The 18877-nt window shown below is 44.8% G+C and overlaps 1 protein-coding gene across 1 annotated transcript in view; it reads right to left on the bottom strand.

The window, feature by feature from the left end:
* Positions 1 to 17179, bottom strand: part of TRIM71 (tripartite motif containing 71) — a 54947-nt gene extending 37768 nt beyond the window's left edge. Inside the window, exon 1 of the mRNA XM_066193896.1 lies at positions 16259 to 17179. Coding sequence (XP_066049993.1) covers positions 16259 to 17137 — 879 coding nt within the window. The 5' untranslated portion in view covers positions 17138 to 17179. The remainder of the gene's footprint in view (positions 1 to 16258) is intronic.
* Between the last annotated feature and the right edge of the window lie 1698 nt (positions 17180 to 18877).

The raw sequence follows: 18877 nt of genomic DNA, 5'->3' as shown, positions 1-18877 counted from the left end.
TGTTAAAAACTCTTAAGCTTTGTCAAAAAGGCTGAAAAAATCCTTAAGGTAGGTTTTTGTTCTTTCATGGAAAATACTTAGCCATCATAATAGCCGCGAGCAATCCTGAAATTTCCATTATCTGTTCACTTTTATCACAAATTAGCCACAACCACAGTTAACATTTTATCCTAATGAATCTGCCACTACAGAAACACTTCTGAAAATTACTGTTTTCCAGTAATACTAGATCCATTATATATTTGCCAATCCTTCCTCCCTCCAGCAAGCTCCCATTTTAAAAATCCATCACTATTGCTTATACAGTGCAATCGACTCTGCACTAATAAAGATGCTGAAAAATAGACACTAAAGAGTTTTTCTGTTAATGCCACAGCAGCAGCAAAATACATCTTTAACCTGGATGCCACCAAAACGAAACACAACATAGAGGGTTTTCTGCTAAGCAAAAATATTCTAGCAACTTCTAGACTATCAAATTACTTGTAATTTAAATCCAGTAATGCAATTTCAGCAGTTCTAAACCTTGATGCATGAAACCAGACGAGAAGACTTAAAAATCTTGTGACATAACTTTTACCCTTTTGTTACTTCACGAAAATCTTCAAGAAGGAAGCATATAGCCTGCACAGTGAAGCCTGATTTGCTATGGCTACAGAAGGTCTTTAAAGCTCTGCAGTTTGTTTTCTAGTTTGTACTGCAGTAATGCAAGAGTCCGTGTCTTTCTTTTTTTTAATAAGTAATTTATTTATATGAAATAAGAGCCACTGGAGTACTCACTGGCACCCCAGTCCCCCCTCCTCTCCTACTGGAGGAAGCCAGGCTCTTCCTTACTCTCCTTCCCAGGCCAGTCACTCTGGTTCTTCTATAAAAGTCGCTCCCACAAGAGACTCCAAACCACCATCTCAGAAGTTATATTTGAAAGTTCATTCACAGGAAATTGGATTTACACCTGCCTCATTTTTGAGATGTGCATAAAACAGGGATACACAGCACAAAGCTGCTTCCCCACCATGACCTCCCGCCCCCACACCTGAAGGAGCTGGGGTAGGGGGTGTAGGAAGGAGACTACGTTTGAGAAAAGGTTTTGAGATGCAACTTATGAACAGATGCTGGAAATCCAGATCCTCTATTACCATTATGGAGCTTAAGTTACACATCAAGAAATTAATTCCAGTTGCTAATATAGGAGTCAGGATGTTGTTAGCATCCTGACAATCCCACTCAACCACTGAAGTCCTTTCATGTTCTGTAAGAACCTTGTCTCTCTCTCAAGTTTCTACATTCCACTAAAACTCACTGCTTGAGGTGGGGATTGCACTAACTGGTATTACAGCCCTTTGGGCTATGGGTGTCACTCTTTGCACCAGGAAGTCCTCTGAGATGTGGCACATCAGACTTCTCTCTCACATGGGCAGGTTTAAGCAGGAGTTCTTCCCAGCACTCACTGGACTGGGTTTTTAGAGTGAAAGGCAGCATTAGGGGTATTCCTCAAGGCTCAGTTCGTTTGTGGCAGGTTAACTGGGCTGAAGGAGTCACCCTTCTCTGCATATTCTCGAGAATTAAGTTCGCTGCACAACCAGACAAAGATGTGGCCAACAAAACACTGCATGTTTATAGAAAATGATAAAGCAGCTTACAGCAAGAAATGGCTTTTGGGTAGAAGCATAACTTCCCTTCTAACTGGGAAGCGTTCTGGAATTCAGGGCTAACTATAATAACCCCCCCCACAACATAGGGAATCCTGAAGCTGCAAATTTTTAAACTACTCCTTAAGGCAGCTTCACTAAAACTGATATTAGAAACATAGAACATAACACAGCCTTTTTTCCCCAGCTGTTGAATTCAGCATTTGATCAACATGGCTTTGACCAAAATCAAATAAAGATCAGTAGAAAATACTTTGTCAATTCCCTTTTAATGGCATAAAGGCTGACTCCCTTTTGTGCCAGACATTACTTTCAGGTGCCAGCACTGTTGCCAAATTGTGTGGTCAGCTAATCTAGTGAGGGCAGAAATCCATCTTAACTTTAATAAGTATATTTTCAAGGGATATCTACTGCAATGGGTCAGAGTTGAAAGTCACTTGACCAAGTAATACTCTATCTTTCTTTTATTCCAGGGTAGAATCCACAATTATTAGGATCTCCAAACAAAATCTCAAGTCCACAATATGGTATATTAAGGCTTTCACTACATCACCACCTAATTATCCAAAAACACTGCAGCAGAAAACATCTCAAGAAAAAACAAAGCTGTCCAGAAAGGTCAGGATGGTGAGTAGCCAAGAGGTGGCAGTGTTCCTTTCTGGCAAACAGGAAGAAGACTAATTGCTAATAGCATTTTATTTGGGTAGGAAGTCCAGTGGCATCGAAGTGATGGACTGTAAGAGGCAGTTTTTAAACTGCTTCTCTGCCCCTTTCAGCTGCAGCCCAGTTAAAACTGAATATCCTCTGCAGGCACTACAACCAGCTCCTGGTCAAAAAGCGATTGCCCTAAGAAGCAGTACTAGTATACTACTACAAACATTCTAATTCGAGTAATTAAATGCATCTAGACAAGAAAGTGGCAATATTTTAGTGCTTTATGGCAAGCGTGGAGGTCTTTTTGATTGATAAAAAATTTCCAGATTTAAAATACAGACTGTAGCTTAGACTTGGCACAAAAAAAGGGAAGAGTAACTGTATAAATCGGTACTTAAATTTCACTTGGCATTTAAGCTAGCCTAAGGAAATCCCAAGACTGCCTCACCTCTGAATTTTTAACATGGTTATTGAACACTGGAAGATGAAGTTTCAGTTCACATGTTCAGTGCAAAGGTCACAAGCTCTGCAAGACCACGATCAGAAACATTCCAGGGCAGTGTTGCTTAATTCATGGCAACAGCTTTATTTAACAAAAGCACTCGAGGAATGGTTTCCCTCCGTAACTCCATATGGGATCAAACATGAAACAAGTCAGCTTACTCCAAGAAGTGGCTTCTTTGACCACATGAGAGCTGGGTGTTTTGAGAATTTGTTTTGGCTGGTGTTGTTTCTTTTTGTTTGTTTAAACTTTTGATTTACAAAGATCTTTCATTCTGAAAGCATTTCCACCTAGCTGTAGCAGAAAAAGAGCCATGGCACACATATTTGGCAGGAATGTCTCCCCTGCCTGGAGAAAAACAGATACATGAAATGGGGAAAAACAACCCACACACCATGATATTCTGACTCTTACTGATCTAGGAAAGTATCTTCCAACAACAGCCATTTGTTCCTAGAGAATGACTAGCAACAGTTTTCTTGGGCTAGACAGGGGCTTCTGAAGAGGAGTTTCCTTCTTAGATACTAAGTGTAGCATTTTACATCACATCATGCTGCTCTAAAACCTTGTGCTACTTTATTAGAATATGTGCATCCAAAACAAGTTACTAGATTTGGAGCCGTGTCAATCACCTTGGATTATTTCCCCTTACTACCTCCCTCCTTCGACAAGGGACTACATAGCTGGCTGTCAAAGTATCTCTGCCAGGGGAGCCAAATGGAAAACTGCCCATCTACATCCAAAATCTGAATCCACTAACACAGGTGTTGACTATTTCTTTACACACACCTTAAGGAAAATTCATACCAGGACGCTTTGGAGCAAAATCAATACACCACTACATACAAGGAGAAAATTGTTCTGAAAGGGAGGAATAAACTGCAAAAAGCTGACAATTAGGACAGAGTTATAATGAGGGACATTATCATTATCCCAAGTAGTTTGTCTGATTTCCATCCCCAGATAAGCCATATACAAATGTACCTGAATTCTGCAATGAGGTTAACACAGTTCTCATATGCTGAGAAATACCTGGATGAAGCAAACAAGATTTCCCAGACAGCATTCCATGTCAGTGAGTCTCTCACCTGCTGACAGCACATTTGGATAGCATACAATAATCTCACCTGGGAGGTACCACTGGTTTTTTTTTTTTGGTCTTTGTTTTGATATGCAGCACTTCCTCTTTCCAATCTATCCCCTAGCTGATGAAAAGTGTTTCCTTTTGCGTTTCCTCCTGGAATGGTGTTAAAATGAATTTAAAATTCAAATAAACACATTGATGAAAATACTGTGTTCTCCTGTAGAAAAGATCATATTTGAACTTCATGAATTATACTGTATTTTCAGTTGAGACAATGATATATTTTTTTTCTCTTGCTTATATTAGAAAACCAGTATTAAAATAACGTAAGACAGAACATTATCAAAGCTTCCCCATGATAATTTAAAAATTTAAGTGGAAGGACACACTGTAGACCAGTTACTCTAAAATACATACTAAACAGCTTTCCCTTTTTTCTGAAACAGCTGTATCGAACATTGGTGAAGACAAAACAGCAGTTCTGACAGGGTACTGGTTCAATACATTATTCCTAGATTGATTAACTGTCAAGATTTATCTTTCATTTAGGAGAAAATAAGTTGGTCTTACTATGCTAGCCAAACCCTCATAAATACTATATAAAAATGATGTTTACATGGATACACTGACAATATTTAATGAAGATGAATGAATGGCAACAGAAGAAGTGTATTACTGAACAGCTGAGAGGAATGAACACTTGTTCCATGTCTACACAGTGACTAGCTCTACCAAAAACCATGACATTTTAAAAGTGAGATGCTTAGTCACAAGAATGCTTTGTAATGAAATGGACAACTGTGGCTTTCACCAAAAATTTATTCAAAGCATCCATATTATTCAACATCCCTCTCAAAGTTTAAGGCAGAACTAGAGAAGGAAATGAGATGAACAGGTTTGGACAAGAGAAAGGGACCTTCAATGCATCTTCAGTCCACACCACTGAGGAGTTTCCTCAGCTGAAGCTCCTTAGCAGCCCCTGCTCTCTGCTGAATGGCATAGGCTGGCATTAAGAACAGGTGTCAGAAATGATATCATCTACAGAGTAAAACTGCTATGAATTGTATTTACAAGGATGTTAATTGAAAGGCATGACTTCAGTCTAAAACTGGTTGCCAAGTGAGTAACTCCTCACAAAGTCTCCGCAGCTAAACAAGCAAATTGGAAACCAATTTAAAATAAAGCTCTAAGTAGTTTAACACTCTAAATAACTTCTACACCTCTAAAAATTATGGTACTGTGGTACTTTCTGAAAAAAAATGTAAGTTAATTGCTTGCATCTAAGGACTGAGATATGAAACTATTAACTTTAAAAAATGGCTCAAGTTGGGGTTTTTTTGTTGCAGTTGGTGAAAGTAAGCTCATGTTAACACCTGCACTTTTAAATTATGGTTTTCCTATTTGTTCTCACAGTGTATGAAGGTTTTTGGCATCGTTGCCAAGAGACCAAGATAGGAGCACTGGTAAAGACTATCAGTAATCACGTACTACTTGAACTCCCTTCACTGGCTCAGAGGCATAGGAAAAGAAACGAAAGGACTGACACAGAAGTGTTCCAGTGAAAGAGGAGCCTCTGGATCTAAGCCAAGCCCAAGTATGCCACTACAAGCTCAAGTGGCCAGCCACAGAACCCAACTACTCCAGTCTTTGCAAAGACATGCTGACCTTACCTATATCCAAGTCAATGTTAAAGCCTCCTACAAGGGGGAATGAAATGCACATATTATATTAATTATAACTGCAGGGCTTCAGAACTTCCAGCAAAAATCTCTCTGGTAGTTCTCTAGAAGATCTAGCTTCCTAAATCATAAAGAATTTCCAGTTGTTACTACAGTTTACCAACATGCACTAACCATGTATCAATATGTAACAGCATCAAGGTGTGGTGTACAACTGCTCCCTGGAAATATTATTTGAAGAAAAGGGCACTTGGAATGAGGGGCCCACATGTACCCCATCAGGTTCAGCAGAACATTGCCTTAGAGGCTTTCCACTTGCTTTGGTAAGAGACAAAGAAATTAGGCCAACTTTGACACAGCTGCTCCTGAGGAACAGTTCAGATTCAGAGGCACATAATGAACTACTTTTGACAAGATGCAAAGGTGGGATAATTCCACCTTTGCCAGAAAAGCAGTAACATGAAGATAAAGTAGTGTTTGTTTTAACAAGCCACAATTGTCTAAAACTTAGTAAGTTCATCAAATCTGTATGCATTGGGAAGTGCATACAAATGGAAAAAGCACATCACAGGAGTGGCTGGAGGTTTGGAGTGGACAGCCCTCCAGCAAAATGCCAGCTACGCAGTAAAAGTCAGCTCAAGACACTTCAGCCTTGCTTCCACTCAGCCCAGCCTTCTTAGGCTGCCCACTCTGAGCCATCCCACCCACCACCGCACAGGGTAACTCAAGTAAGGGAGCCATGCTTCACAAACAGAAAGCTCAGGGGGCCATACGTTAGTTATCCAGCAACTGGCTCAGCCCTTAAAAATTAGTAATGCTCGAGGAGTGCAGGAGCAACCATGGAATACTGTCAATTAAAATACATGTTGTCTGGAAGAGAGGAAGACAGCACCTTCACACTAAGAGAGGGCATGTAGTTACCTTTTGGAACTCTGTCAACAGCCACCATTTATAACTCTAATCCAATTCTTAATTCTAATCTTATCAATGGTTTCATGATATTGGGGGAGGCAGGGATTATTACATCCATCCCCTCACTGACAACTGTATTAAGTACAAGAGGGGAAAAAGCAAGGAGAGTATAAAATCTTACCCCCATTACCATTTTAGTACATACAAGAGCAGCAGTAGTAAGACTGGGATCTCAGTGTTCTAGGAATTCTTCTGTACTTCATCCTTTCCAATTCCCTAATGTTTTGTTATTATTGTTTGGCTGTTATTTGTTTCAGGCTAGAATCCACTCCAGATCACTGCCTGATCTTTCCAGGACCAATTTCTTTATTATGATAATTTTGGTTTGTTTTGGGGTTGGTTTTTCTTTTTTTCCCTTCCATAAACTATCCCTCCTCTCTTCCCATCCAATATTTGCCCATTCATTTGAAAGCCTTTAACAGAAGTTGACACCAAATACATCCTATTGGGACAAAACTGCAACACTCCAGGTACTTCGACAGTAACTAACCAGGGGAAATTATTTTCCAGTATTTCAGTCTAGTATTCAATCAATTCAACTAAATTCTCTTGTATCATTATCTGCACAATAGTATCCACGATTTGCAAGCACTTCAGTGGCAGAAACAATTTTAATTTTCCCCTACAAATAACCACTTCTCTGAAGGGAGGCTACTCGGTTCTCACAACAACTTTAGCTAGCTTGCTGATCAGTCAGTCACCAGTTAAAGAAAATCTGGTTTCCAATTTGCTCATCTAGCCACAAAAGCTGTGTTTGGGACACTCAGCCGGCTCACTCGGCAACCGGTTTCTTAACAGAGAAGCCATGCCTTTCTCAAGTAACATCTTTGTGTGGATCAAGTATTCTTGAAATTTGAGTGACTTTGTCTAGCAGGCTGCAGACCCCCTTCACGCTCCAACTTCAATGTATTAAATCTCCAGTGCCTTTGGGCACACCATATATAGCGGTGGGGGCGGGGTGTGCTGCAGGGGGCTGGAATTTAACCCTTTATCAGCACCGCTTTTTAAAGGGAAAAAAAAATGAAGACTTGGAGGCATGCTGCTCCTTCTTCTTTCTATGCTCTGAGAAAGTTCTTCCTCAAAGTAACAGACCCACTCTGCCACACATGCACTTGCTAAAACATGCTGCAACTATACAGTTGACTACCACAGCAGCAGCAAGACCCCAGGAGCTACCTGATGGCTCTCCCTTACACCCTCCACCGCCTGACCTGGCATTATTCAAGGTTACAGAAGATCAGCAATGAGTTACCTTGTCAGGCAACCAGTACTGAATCACTCACTGGTGCTCCACGCTACCAACCCCGACACAAGAGAGCAGCATTTCTCTAGTCCCTGATGCAGCACTAGGTTGGATTACAAAGTTTAAGGGCATCCATAATGTAGACAAGCTTTCAGGCTTTGCTCACACTCAAAATTTAAGGCTAGGGATTTTTTTTTTTGTACATTGAACTGTCTGACAGTGTGAACAGCTGAGTAAAAAGAACCACTGAAATGTAAGGGGAGGGAAAAGGGGAGGATTTGAAGTTTGAGAGCTGACATTTTACCCTAAATAATAGTTTGCCTTTTGTTAACCACGAGCAGCTGAACAAAAGGCTGTATAACATTAGTTTTTTAGCATATGCCAGCCACTCTGGACAGCAAGTACCTAGACATCCAAACTGAATCTACAAAACCCAAGACAACATGGGATACGGGGAAGTTACAGCAACAAGCTCCAGCACAACCAACCATCTGAGAATCTCACTGAAGTTTGATTGCTAAATTTCAGGTCCCTGCTAACCTTTTAATCCAGCCAAGCACAGCATTTGATAGTTCAGCACATTCACACTACTATGGCTAGCAAAAGGAAATATTTACTGTAGATGGTAGTTTAGAACAACATTGGCTATCCACAAAATATATGGGGAGAGGATGTAATACAAGCAATCAACTGAAAAAGATGGGGCTTAGCTAACTTCACAGAACACCTTTAAATATTTTGGTTATGTGTAGAGACTAACCAAAATTAAAAGGAAAATGATGCAACTCAAGTTTAGCTATTTCCTTTAGCTCACTAATGCACCCTTCTCCCCCACAACACAGATTCAAGGGTGAGCATTTGCTGTTCTCACATCCCTGAAATCACTGGTGTGAGAGCAGCCTGGGTGATTGTGTGATCTTAGGAAAGAATACTGTAGTAACAAACAGGAGTAAAACAGCTGTTGAGGTGGCAGCAGTCGCCTTTGGTAGGGTTAATTTGTCTGTTTCAGAAATAAGTTTAAAGACAATTCACATGTTTCTTCAGTTGAGGTTGTTTTCTCTGTAGCATTCAAAGCGTATCTCACAATCCCCAGAATTTTAAGTACTCAACTCTGAAAACTCGAAGCCACTGCCAGTCCAACAAGTTGAAAGCTTGCCTCATGTCCCCTCCTTGCTGCTGGAAGGTAATCCATTTTCTCCAAGTCAGCATCAGTGCAGAGGCATACAGCACAAAAGCATACAGAACCATAAAACAATATTTGAAGTTTCCAGTTCAAGTCTTAGTCACTTCAAAAATATTTCAACCACATATGAAGGAAACTGCTAACTAGTCATCATCCTATCCAACAAGTTCACCATCTGGGGTTTTAGCAATGCATATTACACACTCAAGTGAAGTAACAGGAATGGAGCTCTTATTTCTTAGAGCTGAACATGTAACTATGAATTAATTCTTGTACCAGTATTGCACACATATCTGAGATGCCTGAACAACACAGAACATATATTCATCCGTGGGTACTGGGTTTTATTCTTTTTCATACTATGCTGTACAACTAGAGCATTCAAAGCTGGCCAACATTTTTAGTTGCTAAAAAAGATTAGCAGCTATGGACTCTATAACTGGAAAGAATTTATTTTGTTGAAGGTTGATAGCAGAGAAAGAACTTAAGAAAAGAAGCACACTACTGTCTTAACCACATGCAATTCCTCTCCTTTAAGACAGTAGAGCAAAGAGGAAAGAAAAAATAATGTCTGAGGTGACTTAACATAGTATAGAAGTTCTACCTTGTACTCAAGGTAGAAGCTGGCAGATAGTATTGATCCAATTCCTTAACATGTTTTTGTTCCATTTCTGTGACTTGATTTGGATGCACAAGCTTAATTTGTTAGGAGGACCAAACCCATCCCATCCACAGAGCTCTCCTTCAAGCACAGCCAGGGAAAGAAGAAAACAAGTCATAGAAGGAGCTGCAGCTGAGCCCATGAGGAGAACAGCTGAAACCAAGTCAACACGCTTAATATATTTTAGGATCAGGGACATCCATTCATTACATTAACCAAAACTTGGATTGCCAAGCAGTAGCCAGTCCCATTTCCCACTCAGTATTTCCACACTTCAATTAAAGACTTGGAATGATAGGTTAAAAACATTAGTAAAAATTATGTACAATATAATTATGATCCAAGATTTTATTTGTAGCTGCTCTACTGAAAGTAGATCACAGCTGAAGACAATAAACCCCTTCTGTGAAATCTTATCTGTGGTAACATTAGTCTTGCATTCAGTGCATTGTTCATGCAGCTTAGGATCCGTGCTCTCAACACATCGTGATTCTTTGTCTGATGGAAAGACACCAACAGCTTTGCAGGAAGGAAGGGAGTATGGGAGGAAAACTAGGAAGAGACTGGGTCAAGACAGTATTGAAAGAGGAATGATACCTCCTTGACTTTAAAACAGAGGAACTAAGTAGTTTTCCTTTAAGGAAGCATGGTCTAGCAAGTGTGTTTACAAGCTCAGAAGATTTAGCTGAAAGGAGTAACTGCTACACATGATGCAAGATTTCATCACTAAACTGAAGTAAAATTCAAGTAGACCTTCTCTCCCAGTTATGAGATAGACTTCAAGGCATTGCTTCTAACAAAACCATAATTTAAAAAAAGGGTATACAATAGTCTAGTTTCATGCCTCTTTATTGTATGCATATCTCCAGTTGTATGTTCTCAAGTAAAGTCACTATAACCTTAGAGGTCTATGCTGCAGCCTGCAAGCATTAATACCCTTACACACAGCAATACTCTTGGGTTTTCAAAGACATGCTCAAAGTAAAAACAGTCCATGAAAACTGCCTGAACATCCAAGGCATTAATGATTCTTCCAATTTTTACTCACTGGAAATTGTCTGAAGACATGTTTAATTAAGCCAGTAGTGTAACAATATCATATTATCACCAAGAGAAAAACCTGACAACTTTTCTGTACTTACCCTAAAATGGTGAGCAGATTTCAACACCAATCACTGCAAAGCAGGGGGGTTTGGATTCTGTCCAGTATGATATTAAAGCTGTTTAAAACCTAAAGTATTAATTCTCTTACTAAAGAGAGGGAGTTAAATAAAAAGACTTCTGCATGCAGGGAAGAGCCAGGAGCTAAAGATGTGATGGGGAAGAGGCATCTAATGGGAAGGTAAGACAGAGTAATACCAGAGGTTTAACACCTGATAGCTGAACAGTATTTTACACGTTTAAAAATATTGTGGAAAAAAAAGATTATTCCAACCCCTTATCATCCTAAGCATGTTAAATCAACATTCCATAAAGCACATATGAACAAAATAACTCACTACCCTGCTTTCTTCACCAGGAAAAAGTTAAAAAGGAAAACACAACTGTAAGTAACCTAATCTGAAGCACTGTCTTCAGATGGGCACCTGTATGTGCATTTGATATCAGAAGAGAAAAGACACAGTAAGTATGACAAATGAAGGCTGCATGAGTAGAAAGAACAATATGCTGGAAGTATGAATTTCTCTAACTCGTGCACATTTTTCTTTTAAGATGAAGCTCTAGCAGTCACAACACCAGCAATACTAAGTATCGCGTTTTAAGACCACTGCCTCAGGATGCACTCCTAAAACTCTCAATCATTTTATTAGGCAGCAAAACCTTTAATCATTACAAAGAGAAACAGCAAGAGCCTGTACCACACACTGCAGTTGCATATAAATGACCCCTGAGCAAGAGATGCAGAACTGGAAGCGGGAACTTGGGCATACTCCCTCTGCATCAGCCAAGGGCTTTGGCGAGACGTGTGGGTGGATGGCACTGGGAGCACCACGGAGCAAAGCTCAGCATTTGGCAGTATGGCAAGCCATTGCACAAAAGCAACCACCTTTAACCTACCATTCCTGTCTAACTACTCTATACCTCCTTTCTCCTCATACCAGTTCAGCTTGCAATTAAAATAAACTTATACCAGTGCTAGCAAAAGGGGGAAAAGTTTTCTGTCATGCTAAGTGAGTTAAACTGGCTCACAGGAGCATCTCCTGAGTGTGCACAGCCAAACCTGGTGAGAACAGAGGAGGAAGTGAGATCCCCTATTCTCTGAGTAGCCATGAGATGCTAAGGCAGCTTGCTCCCTGTTGTGAAACCACAGCTTTACCCTACATTAGAGCAGCTTAGACATAAATTCAATCAGCAAATTTAGCCAAGGTACCAGGTAAGTAGCTTTCAGTTCAGCTGACAGCTATGCAGTTGAATGCTTTCACCTATACACCTATACATGTACAATCCTCAAAAAATTGCCTTTTTTACAATGTGTAAAACAATAAGAAGGAATGCATTTTATTTGTAATCTAAAAAGATAAGAAATCCAGGAATATATGCAACCCCAAAATTCAACATAGCAATCTGATTTTAGTGAGTGTTGCCTACATGCTCCAGTAGCCCCATGAACCATTGCAACTCACTGATATGGCAGGAAATTCAAGAGTTTGTAAATTAATCTGATCAGTTAAGAACCTGACCAAAGATAGACCTGATGCAAGGAAAAGGAAGGAACATTGTGTCTAAGGGCAAGGGAAGAAAGACCTTTAAAAGCCTTTCTTGCAATGGAGGGAGCTGTGGTGCTTAAGGTTTTTGTCTTGTATACCCTGGTAGCCCATGAACCACTTCTAAAATGGAATCTGTAGAGCAATATGAGAACTAGAAGGGTCACACACCATTAAGCTGACTGAATTTGGCAACTCCACACTTCCCCTAGGAAGTGTTACAAGTCTGCTATTGAAGTGTTTTGACCATCCACCACTGTTATCAAGAAGTGGGTATATTAAAACACACAAGTAGCTGAGCTCTAGCATAAATGAAACCCCAATTATTTGACTTGCAACTTAAGGCATTTTCCACTTTCTGCAAACTCACTTGAATCCAGATAGTTTATCAATACACGCCAAGTGTCCTACAAGCTGTTCCAACATTTTCTAAGATCATGGTTTAGTTTACAGCCTATTAATACTTCCAAGAAAAACAGAGGCGCTCTTTCAGTCAGAGATGAAACAATCAAGAACACATTGATGTATCAGGTAGGATGTTTGATTTAATTATGGGTAAGACTTTTAAGCATTTCCCCTGCTGCCATGATAACATTTTACATCAGACAGTGAGGTTTCCAGTAGTAAATCACCAGACTGGATTTCAACAGCAGCTCTATGACAAAGAATTGGCTTTTGCCTCCCCCTCACCTCACTACAGTTTTATTCACTTTCTTTCATGCACCATTGTAATATCTGCAGGCACTGGCACCCTGAAAGCAGTGTTCAGGGTTCTGCTCTCTTTAATGTTTGCCACTGCTGTAACAGTCAATATTTTCTGTTTCAGAGACTGTTGCATACTCACAGGGTACAACAGGAGTCAACAGCTCAACTGAGACCAGAACCACCTCGACTAAAGAGACTACACCAGACAGCCCAGTTAAGAGCTGGAATCTGCATTTTTCTGCATTAAGACGATGAGCAACTACACTGATCTTGTCTGGCAAATGTGTATGTGTAGTCTTGTTTTGAGACTTGGAACACCCAGTAAGTAACCACCCACGGTGCTATTTCCCTTCTCACTCGAGGGAGTCTCAAAACGGAGGTGGAATGAGGGAGAGTTACGGGGAATGGACAGTAATTCCCAGGAGGGGTGGAAAGACCAGGGGACGAAAGGTAACAAATGAGTAGCAGTACTAGGACAGGAGTATCATGTTCTAGGCAAGGAGGCACAAAATAAGGGAGCCAGCAACTTTTGTGCAGAAAACCTTTAGGGATGGGGTCAAAGTCCCTATAGCAGGGTAAGGAGGATGTGTCTTGGGGAAGGAGAACTCTGTATTTGAGAGAACTACTCTTCCAGCAGGTTGCAGATGAGATCTGTCTATGCCCAAATCTTACCTGCATTAATTACTCTGAGCTCATTAGCTTTTCTCACATACTGAGCAGAGCCAGAGTTTTGAACTACTAACATTAAGGTTTCAGGCTACCATTCCCGCCTTGCATTTTAGGTTTGTTTTTACACTATTAGCCAAACAAAGTGCCTAAGTGATGCACTAAGTATTCTCCTGGAAGGCTGCCTTTCTATTATCGTTCCTTTTACGAGGCTGTAAATAGCATTCTTAAACAAGCAATAACCCTCACAGTTTTGCAGCCATCCTTTCTCAGAAGAAGAAAAAAAAAAAAAAAAAAAAAAAAAAAAAAAAAAAAAAAGTTGTACATCTCACCCATATTTTTAGCCAAAGTGATAAAGATTTACAGGACAAACTGTTCTCAACAGTCAGTCTCTCCCAAACAATTCCCCTTCAGTGAATAATAAATACTTGCAAATACTGATGAGGCACACCCGAATTAAGGAGTCACCACAACACACTCATCAAGAACAGTAGTAGACCATTAATTTGTAGAATAAAAGCCTTTTTTAACAGGAGCTGATGGCTTGAAAATACTTACTTGTTTTAAAACAATTTCTAGGTCTACAGGATACAGGAACACCCAAACCCAATCCTTTAAGAGGTGTACTCTTTTCAGAGCACACTGTTGAAAGTAAAATAACTTATGTAAAATAAATTAAGTTTTTTCAGAAGTTACTTCGAGAAAAGCCGTACAGTTTGAGCAAGGCTAGAATACCTTTATTCCCTTTGCAATTTAAGCTTTCAAGTCCACAAAATACCTTGCAGCTCCTATCCCAGTTACTATTTTACTAAGTGATGAAGAATACATTGCATTAGAAGCTGAATATTCTATGCTATGGCCAAAATCTCTCAGTTGTTTCATTTTACACCCTTCAAAAATAACTTTCATCCTACCAAGAACACAAACTAGAAGCTTTCTAGCCTGTACCACAAGACCAAAGTTACACTCCAAAATGAACGCAGAAAGATGGCTTTTTCTGGTGTCTTAAGAACATCATGCCTCATTTCAGTCTAGCATTCAGTGTTACACAAGTGCTTTAGGAAGCCCACTCTTAGGGAGATACTGAGATACCACAAAAAGCTGTAAGCAGCCCAATTGCAATAACGTTTCTGGGTTGCCTTTTTTCTTTTTAAACTTGATTGTTTCTCAATCACCCTTCATGGCCCTCAAAGGGCATTTTAAAGTCTTTCTTTTTCCACAAAACTCATATGGTCTGTCCCCTGCCACTAACAACTTTAAGAAACACAAAATGCCAGACCTTTCTAGAATTATTGCATAGCTGTAACAACATTAGGAGATAGAAAAAGTGTCCCTGAAAACTGAAGACAAAGGCATCACCACATTTCCCTAGGCTAAATGCCTTCATGTATCACTTAAGCAAGCATCCCACAGGAAACTCTTGTACTACCCTTGTCCTCAGGCAGGTTTTCCCCTGAAGCCCCTTGTTGTGCTGCCCAACTTCATTCTGGGAGGAAACTACTTTCAACACCGGTTACTGGAAAATTCCAGCAAAATCCCCCCGCGCTGACCCCCAGAGCAAAAGGGGAAAGTCAGCAGATCGCCATTTTCCAGCTTCAAACGAAAAAGAAAGTTTCAAACTATCACAGCAAGAAACAGTCCCAATGAAACTTAAGACGCTTACAAGTACACTTTGAAGAAGCCACTGCCTCTTTTAAGATTCATTAAATAATACTTAGGTCACCAGAATCAAAACGTGCAAAGCCAAAGCGTTTTAAATTAACACCACATAAAGCAAGTTCCTTTTTTTGCATCAGTAGATGTTTGCCACCACAGAAGCAGACAAAACATTGACCAAGGGCAGTAGATGTAACTGGCATATGCAAGCGTGATGTCTCCACTAACTTTTTCACTACCTTTCATTTATTTATAATTAAATAATCAAAAAGGTGTCCTTTTCTCAACAGAGTTATCTTCCTTCCCTATTTTTTCGTTTTTCTTTCTCTAGTGGGTTACACGCCGTACACGGCTGTGCAAAGCAGACTCCACCAACCAGTTTAACTTAGCATTCGGGCTCTGGGGGGCCCCAAACTTTTTTCTCTTGCAACTCCACCGCCTCGCCACCCCTCGGTACGCGCCCGACGAGCTCCTTCTGAGGGGCGCAGCGCCCGCAGCAGCCTAATCTCCCCGCTGCAAACCCTTCTCGGGCAGACCGGGGTTCCGCCGGCCGCCTCCGGGAAAAGCACGTCCCGGACCTCGCGGAAGGGCCCCCCCGGCTCACCTCCTCCTCCCGGGCGGCGGCGCGGAGCAGCGCCCGGTGGGAGCGGGCCGCGCCCGGGACGCCGCCGCCTCGCCGCACGCCCTCCCCCGGTGTGCCAGCGGCTCCCGCGCCCCGCACCGGCCGCTGGCGGGGTGGCCCTGCCTCCTGTCCCCAGCCCGGCGGGGCGGCGGGAGCGCCGCGGCCGGTCCCCGCCGCCCCCCGGCAGCGAGCGATGCGGGCGGGGGCCCTCTGGCGCCGGCCAGGGGCGGGTGCGAGGCCGCCCCTTCCCTCCCTCCCGCCCCGCGACCACGCTCACCTCGTCGTCGTGGTGCTGGCAGTAGCTGGCCCGGTCGGGGAAGACGGAGAGGATGTTGTATGGCGAGGCGGGGTAGGGCGGGCTGAGGGCGAGCGGCGTGGCGGGGCCGGCGGCGGCGGGGCCGGCGGCGAAGCGCTCGATGAAGTGGTCCTTGGTGAGGCGGACGCGCTGGTGCGCCCGCACGCAGTTGTCGCACAGGTGCTCCTGGCAGTCGAGGCAGCGGGAGCTGGCGGCGTTGCCCTCGTCGCAGGAGCTGCAGCGGGGCTCTCCCTGCCGGCTGTGGGGCCGCCGCAGCAGGAGCGCCGCCGAGCCTCCGCCGCCGCCGCCCGAGGAGGAGGACGACGACGACGTCGAGGAAGGCGCGGCCGAGGCGGCGGCGGCGGGCGAGGAGCCGGCGGCGCGGGGCGGCCCCGGCGGCGGGCGGCCGTGGTGCCGGTTGTTGCCGCCGCCGCCCGACCCAGCGGCGGGGCCGGCCCCGGCGGCGCGGCCGTTCTTCTGCTCGTCGGCGGCGGCCGCCACGACGACGACGTCCAGCAGGTTGCTGAGGAGGAAGTTGGAGGAGGGCAGCGCGTCCATGCCCGAGGGCTCCGAGATCACCACCTTCTGGTCGCAGATGGGGCAGCGCAGCTTGAGCGCGTCCCCCGCGCCGGGGTGCCGCTGCGCCTCCAGGCACTGGCGGCAGAAGGCGTGCAGGCAGGGCAGGACGTGGAGCCGACGCGGCGGGCCCCCGCAGGAGGAGCCGCCGCCGCCCCCGGAGGAGCTGGAGGTCTGCGAGGAGGACGAGGAGGTGGAGGAGTTGGACGAGAGGGGAGCCGGCGAACCGCACATCTCCTTGCACAGCGGGCAGATCTGGAAGTCGGACTCGGGAAACGAAGCCATTTGCGATGGGCCTGACTCCCTGATGGGGGGGGGGGGGGGGGGGGAGGGGGCAAAAACGTGTCTCTCCTCCCTCAAAAAAAAAAAAAAAAAAAGAAAAGAAAAAAAAAAAGCGTGGGCGGAAAAGCAGAGGCGCGGGGAGAAGGTAGTTCTGCAAGCAGCTTACGAGCAAGCTGGCATCGATCAGTCGTTTTGCCAAGTGGGATCGATGGGCCGGTTTTGCAAATACGGTGTCATCGATCCGACGGTCTGCAGGGAGCTGGGTCCTCTCCTCGTACGTCGCTGCTGCCGGGCTGGCTGCTGCGGGGAGGGGGGAGTATTTTTGGTATCAAGGTGTAGCTGTCCCGTTCTCCCTCAGTAAATGGATCCTCTCTTCCCTCTCATGTACTTAATCCCGATACCCCGTTGCATTAGACAAATTGTATCGATTCCCCGATCGGTCAATACCTCACACAGTCTTCTCATCTCCCCCTCGGGTCAGCAGTTTGACAACGTGGTTTGGTTACTTGTCCTCTTCCTACACGGAAAGTGCATGGGCGCCGACCGCCCGATCCCCGCCGCATCCAGCGGGGACCGAACTCCGTCCGCCGGGGCTCGGCTCCGGTTCCCACGGCCGCAGAACCGGGTCGGGGCGGCAGTGCAAGTCCCTCTCGGCCGGGCGGGTGGGGGGCAGCAGGGGCTTAACTCAAGTTTCGCTCTTTCTTCTTGGGGCGTTGGGTTTTTTCCTCTTTTCCTTTAAACCTGTGCTTGTCGGGGGGGAAGGGGAAATTTCGTTTCAGTTCCCCCCTCCACTTTTGCAATCCAGAGCAGCTCTAGGAGAGAGAGAGGCACTGAAACACAGTGGCCAGGCAGACTTCTCCGGCTCCAGTCTTCCCCCGCCGACGCCTGCTCCACCACCGCATGACTGGGGGGTGGGGATGGAGGGCGGCGTTGGTGCCCACCCCACCGGCAGAGGCTCACGCTGGCGGGACGCGGAGGAGGAGATGGGAAGAATAAAAGGGCTCCGAGGACGGCCAAGAAGGGCAGTCCCCCCTCTCGCCTCTCCGAGTCCCGGCTCCCGCCGCACGCCTTCCTTTACGCGGGGCTTCCCGCGGAGGGCAGCGTCGAGCCCGCAGCAGCCCCGGCACACGCGGTACCCGGCGGCTCGGGCGGCTGCTCCCGGCCGGTCAGTGCCGCGGGCTCGGCGCGGCTCGCAGAGGCTGCGGCGGCCGGGCAGAGGAGCAGCGGCAGGTCCCTGCCGGCTGCCCTGAATTATTCATGGGGGGTGTATTATATTCGCTCGCACAAATTGGAGCCGCTGTGCAATGCTATCCGAGAGCGCTACGCTCGCCCCCTCCTCCTCCTCCTCTCCGGTTCTCTCTCGCTCTGAGCCCCTGCAGCGCCTAGGATCACATTTCCTTTGTCATCTCGCCTCTTCGCGTGGTGTTTTATTGAGAAAACAAAAATAATATAAAACCCGAAGAAGAGGCGGTGGGGGGGAAGGGGGGGCGGGGGGGGGGAAAACAGCGAAAACCAAAACGCCCGCCTCCCCCGCGATCTGCCGAGCCGGAGCCCACCGGCCCCGGGGGGTGAATTAGCAGGAATTACTCACTGATGCGGGAGCACCGTCCCGGGCGGCGTGGGATCCGGGGAGAGCCATCGCGCCGGGCGCCTTCCCCGCCTGGCGGGGTGCGGAGGGCGGCCCCGGGGGGGCGCGGGGCTGGCGGCGGCGCTGGCTCCGGCCCCGCTGCGGCCGCCGGCACT

This window comes from Chamaea fasciata, unplaced genomic scaffold (assembly GCF_029207755.1).
Source record: "Chamaea fasciata isolate MVZ Bird 193981 ecotype frontalis unplaced genomic scaffold, bChaFas1.0.hap1 SCAF_1, whole genome shotgun sequence".
Lineage (NCBI taxonomy): Eukaryota > Metazoa > Chordata > Aves > Passeriformes > Sylviidae > Chamaea > Chamaea fasciata.
Note: the sequence above shows the minus strand (reverse complement) of the source record. Positions and strands in the feature narration are given on the sequence as shown.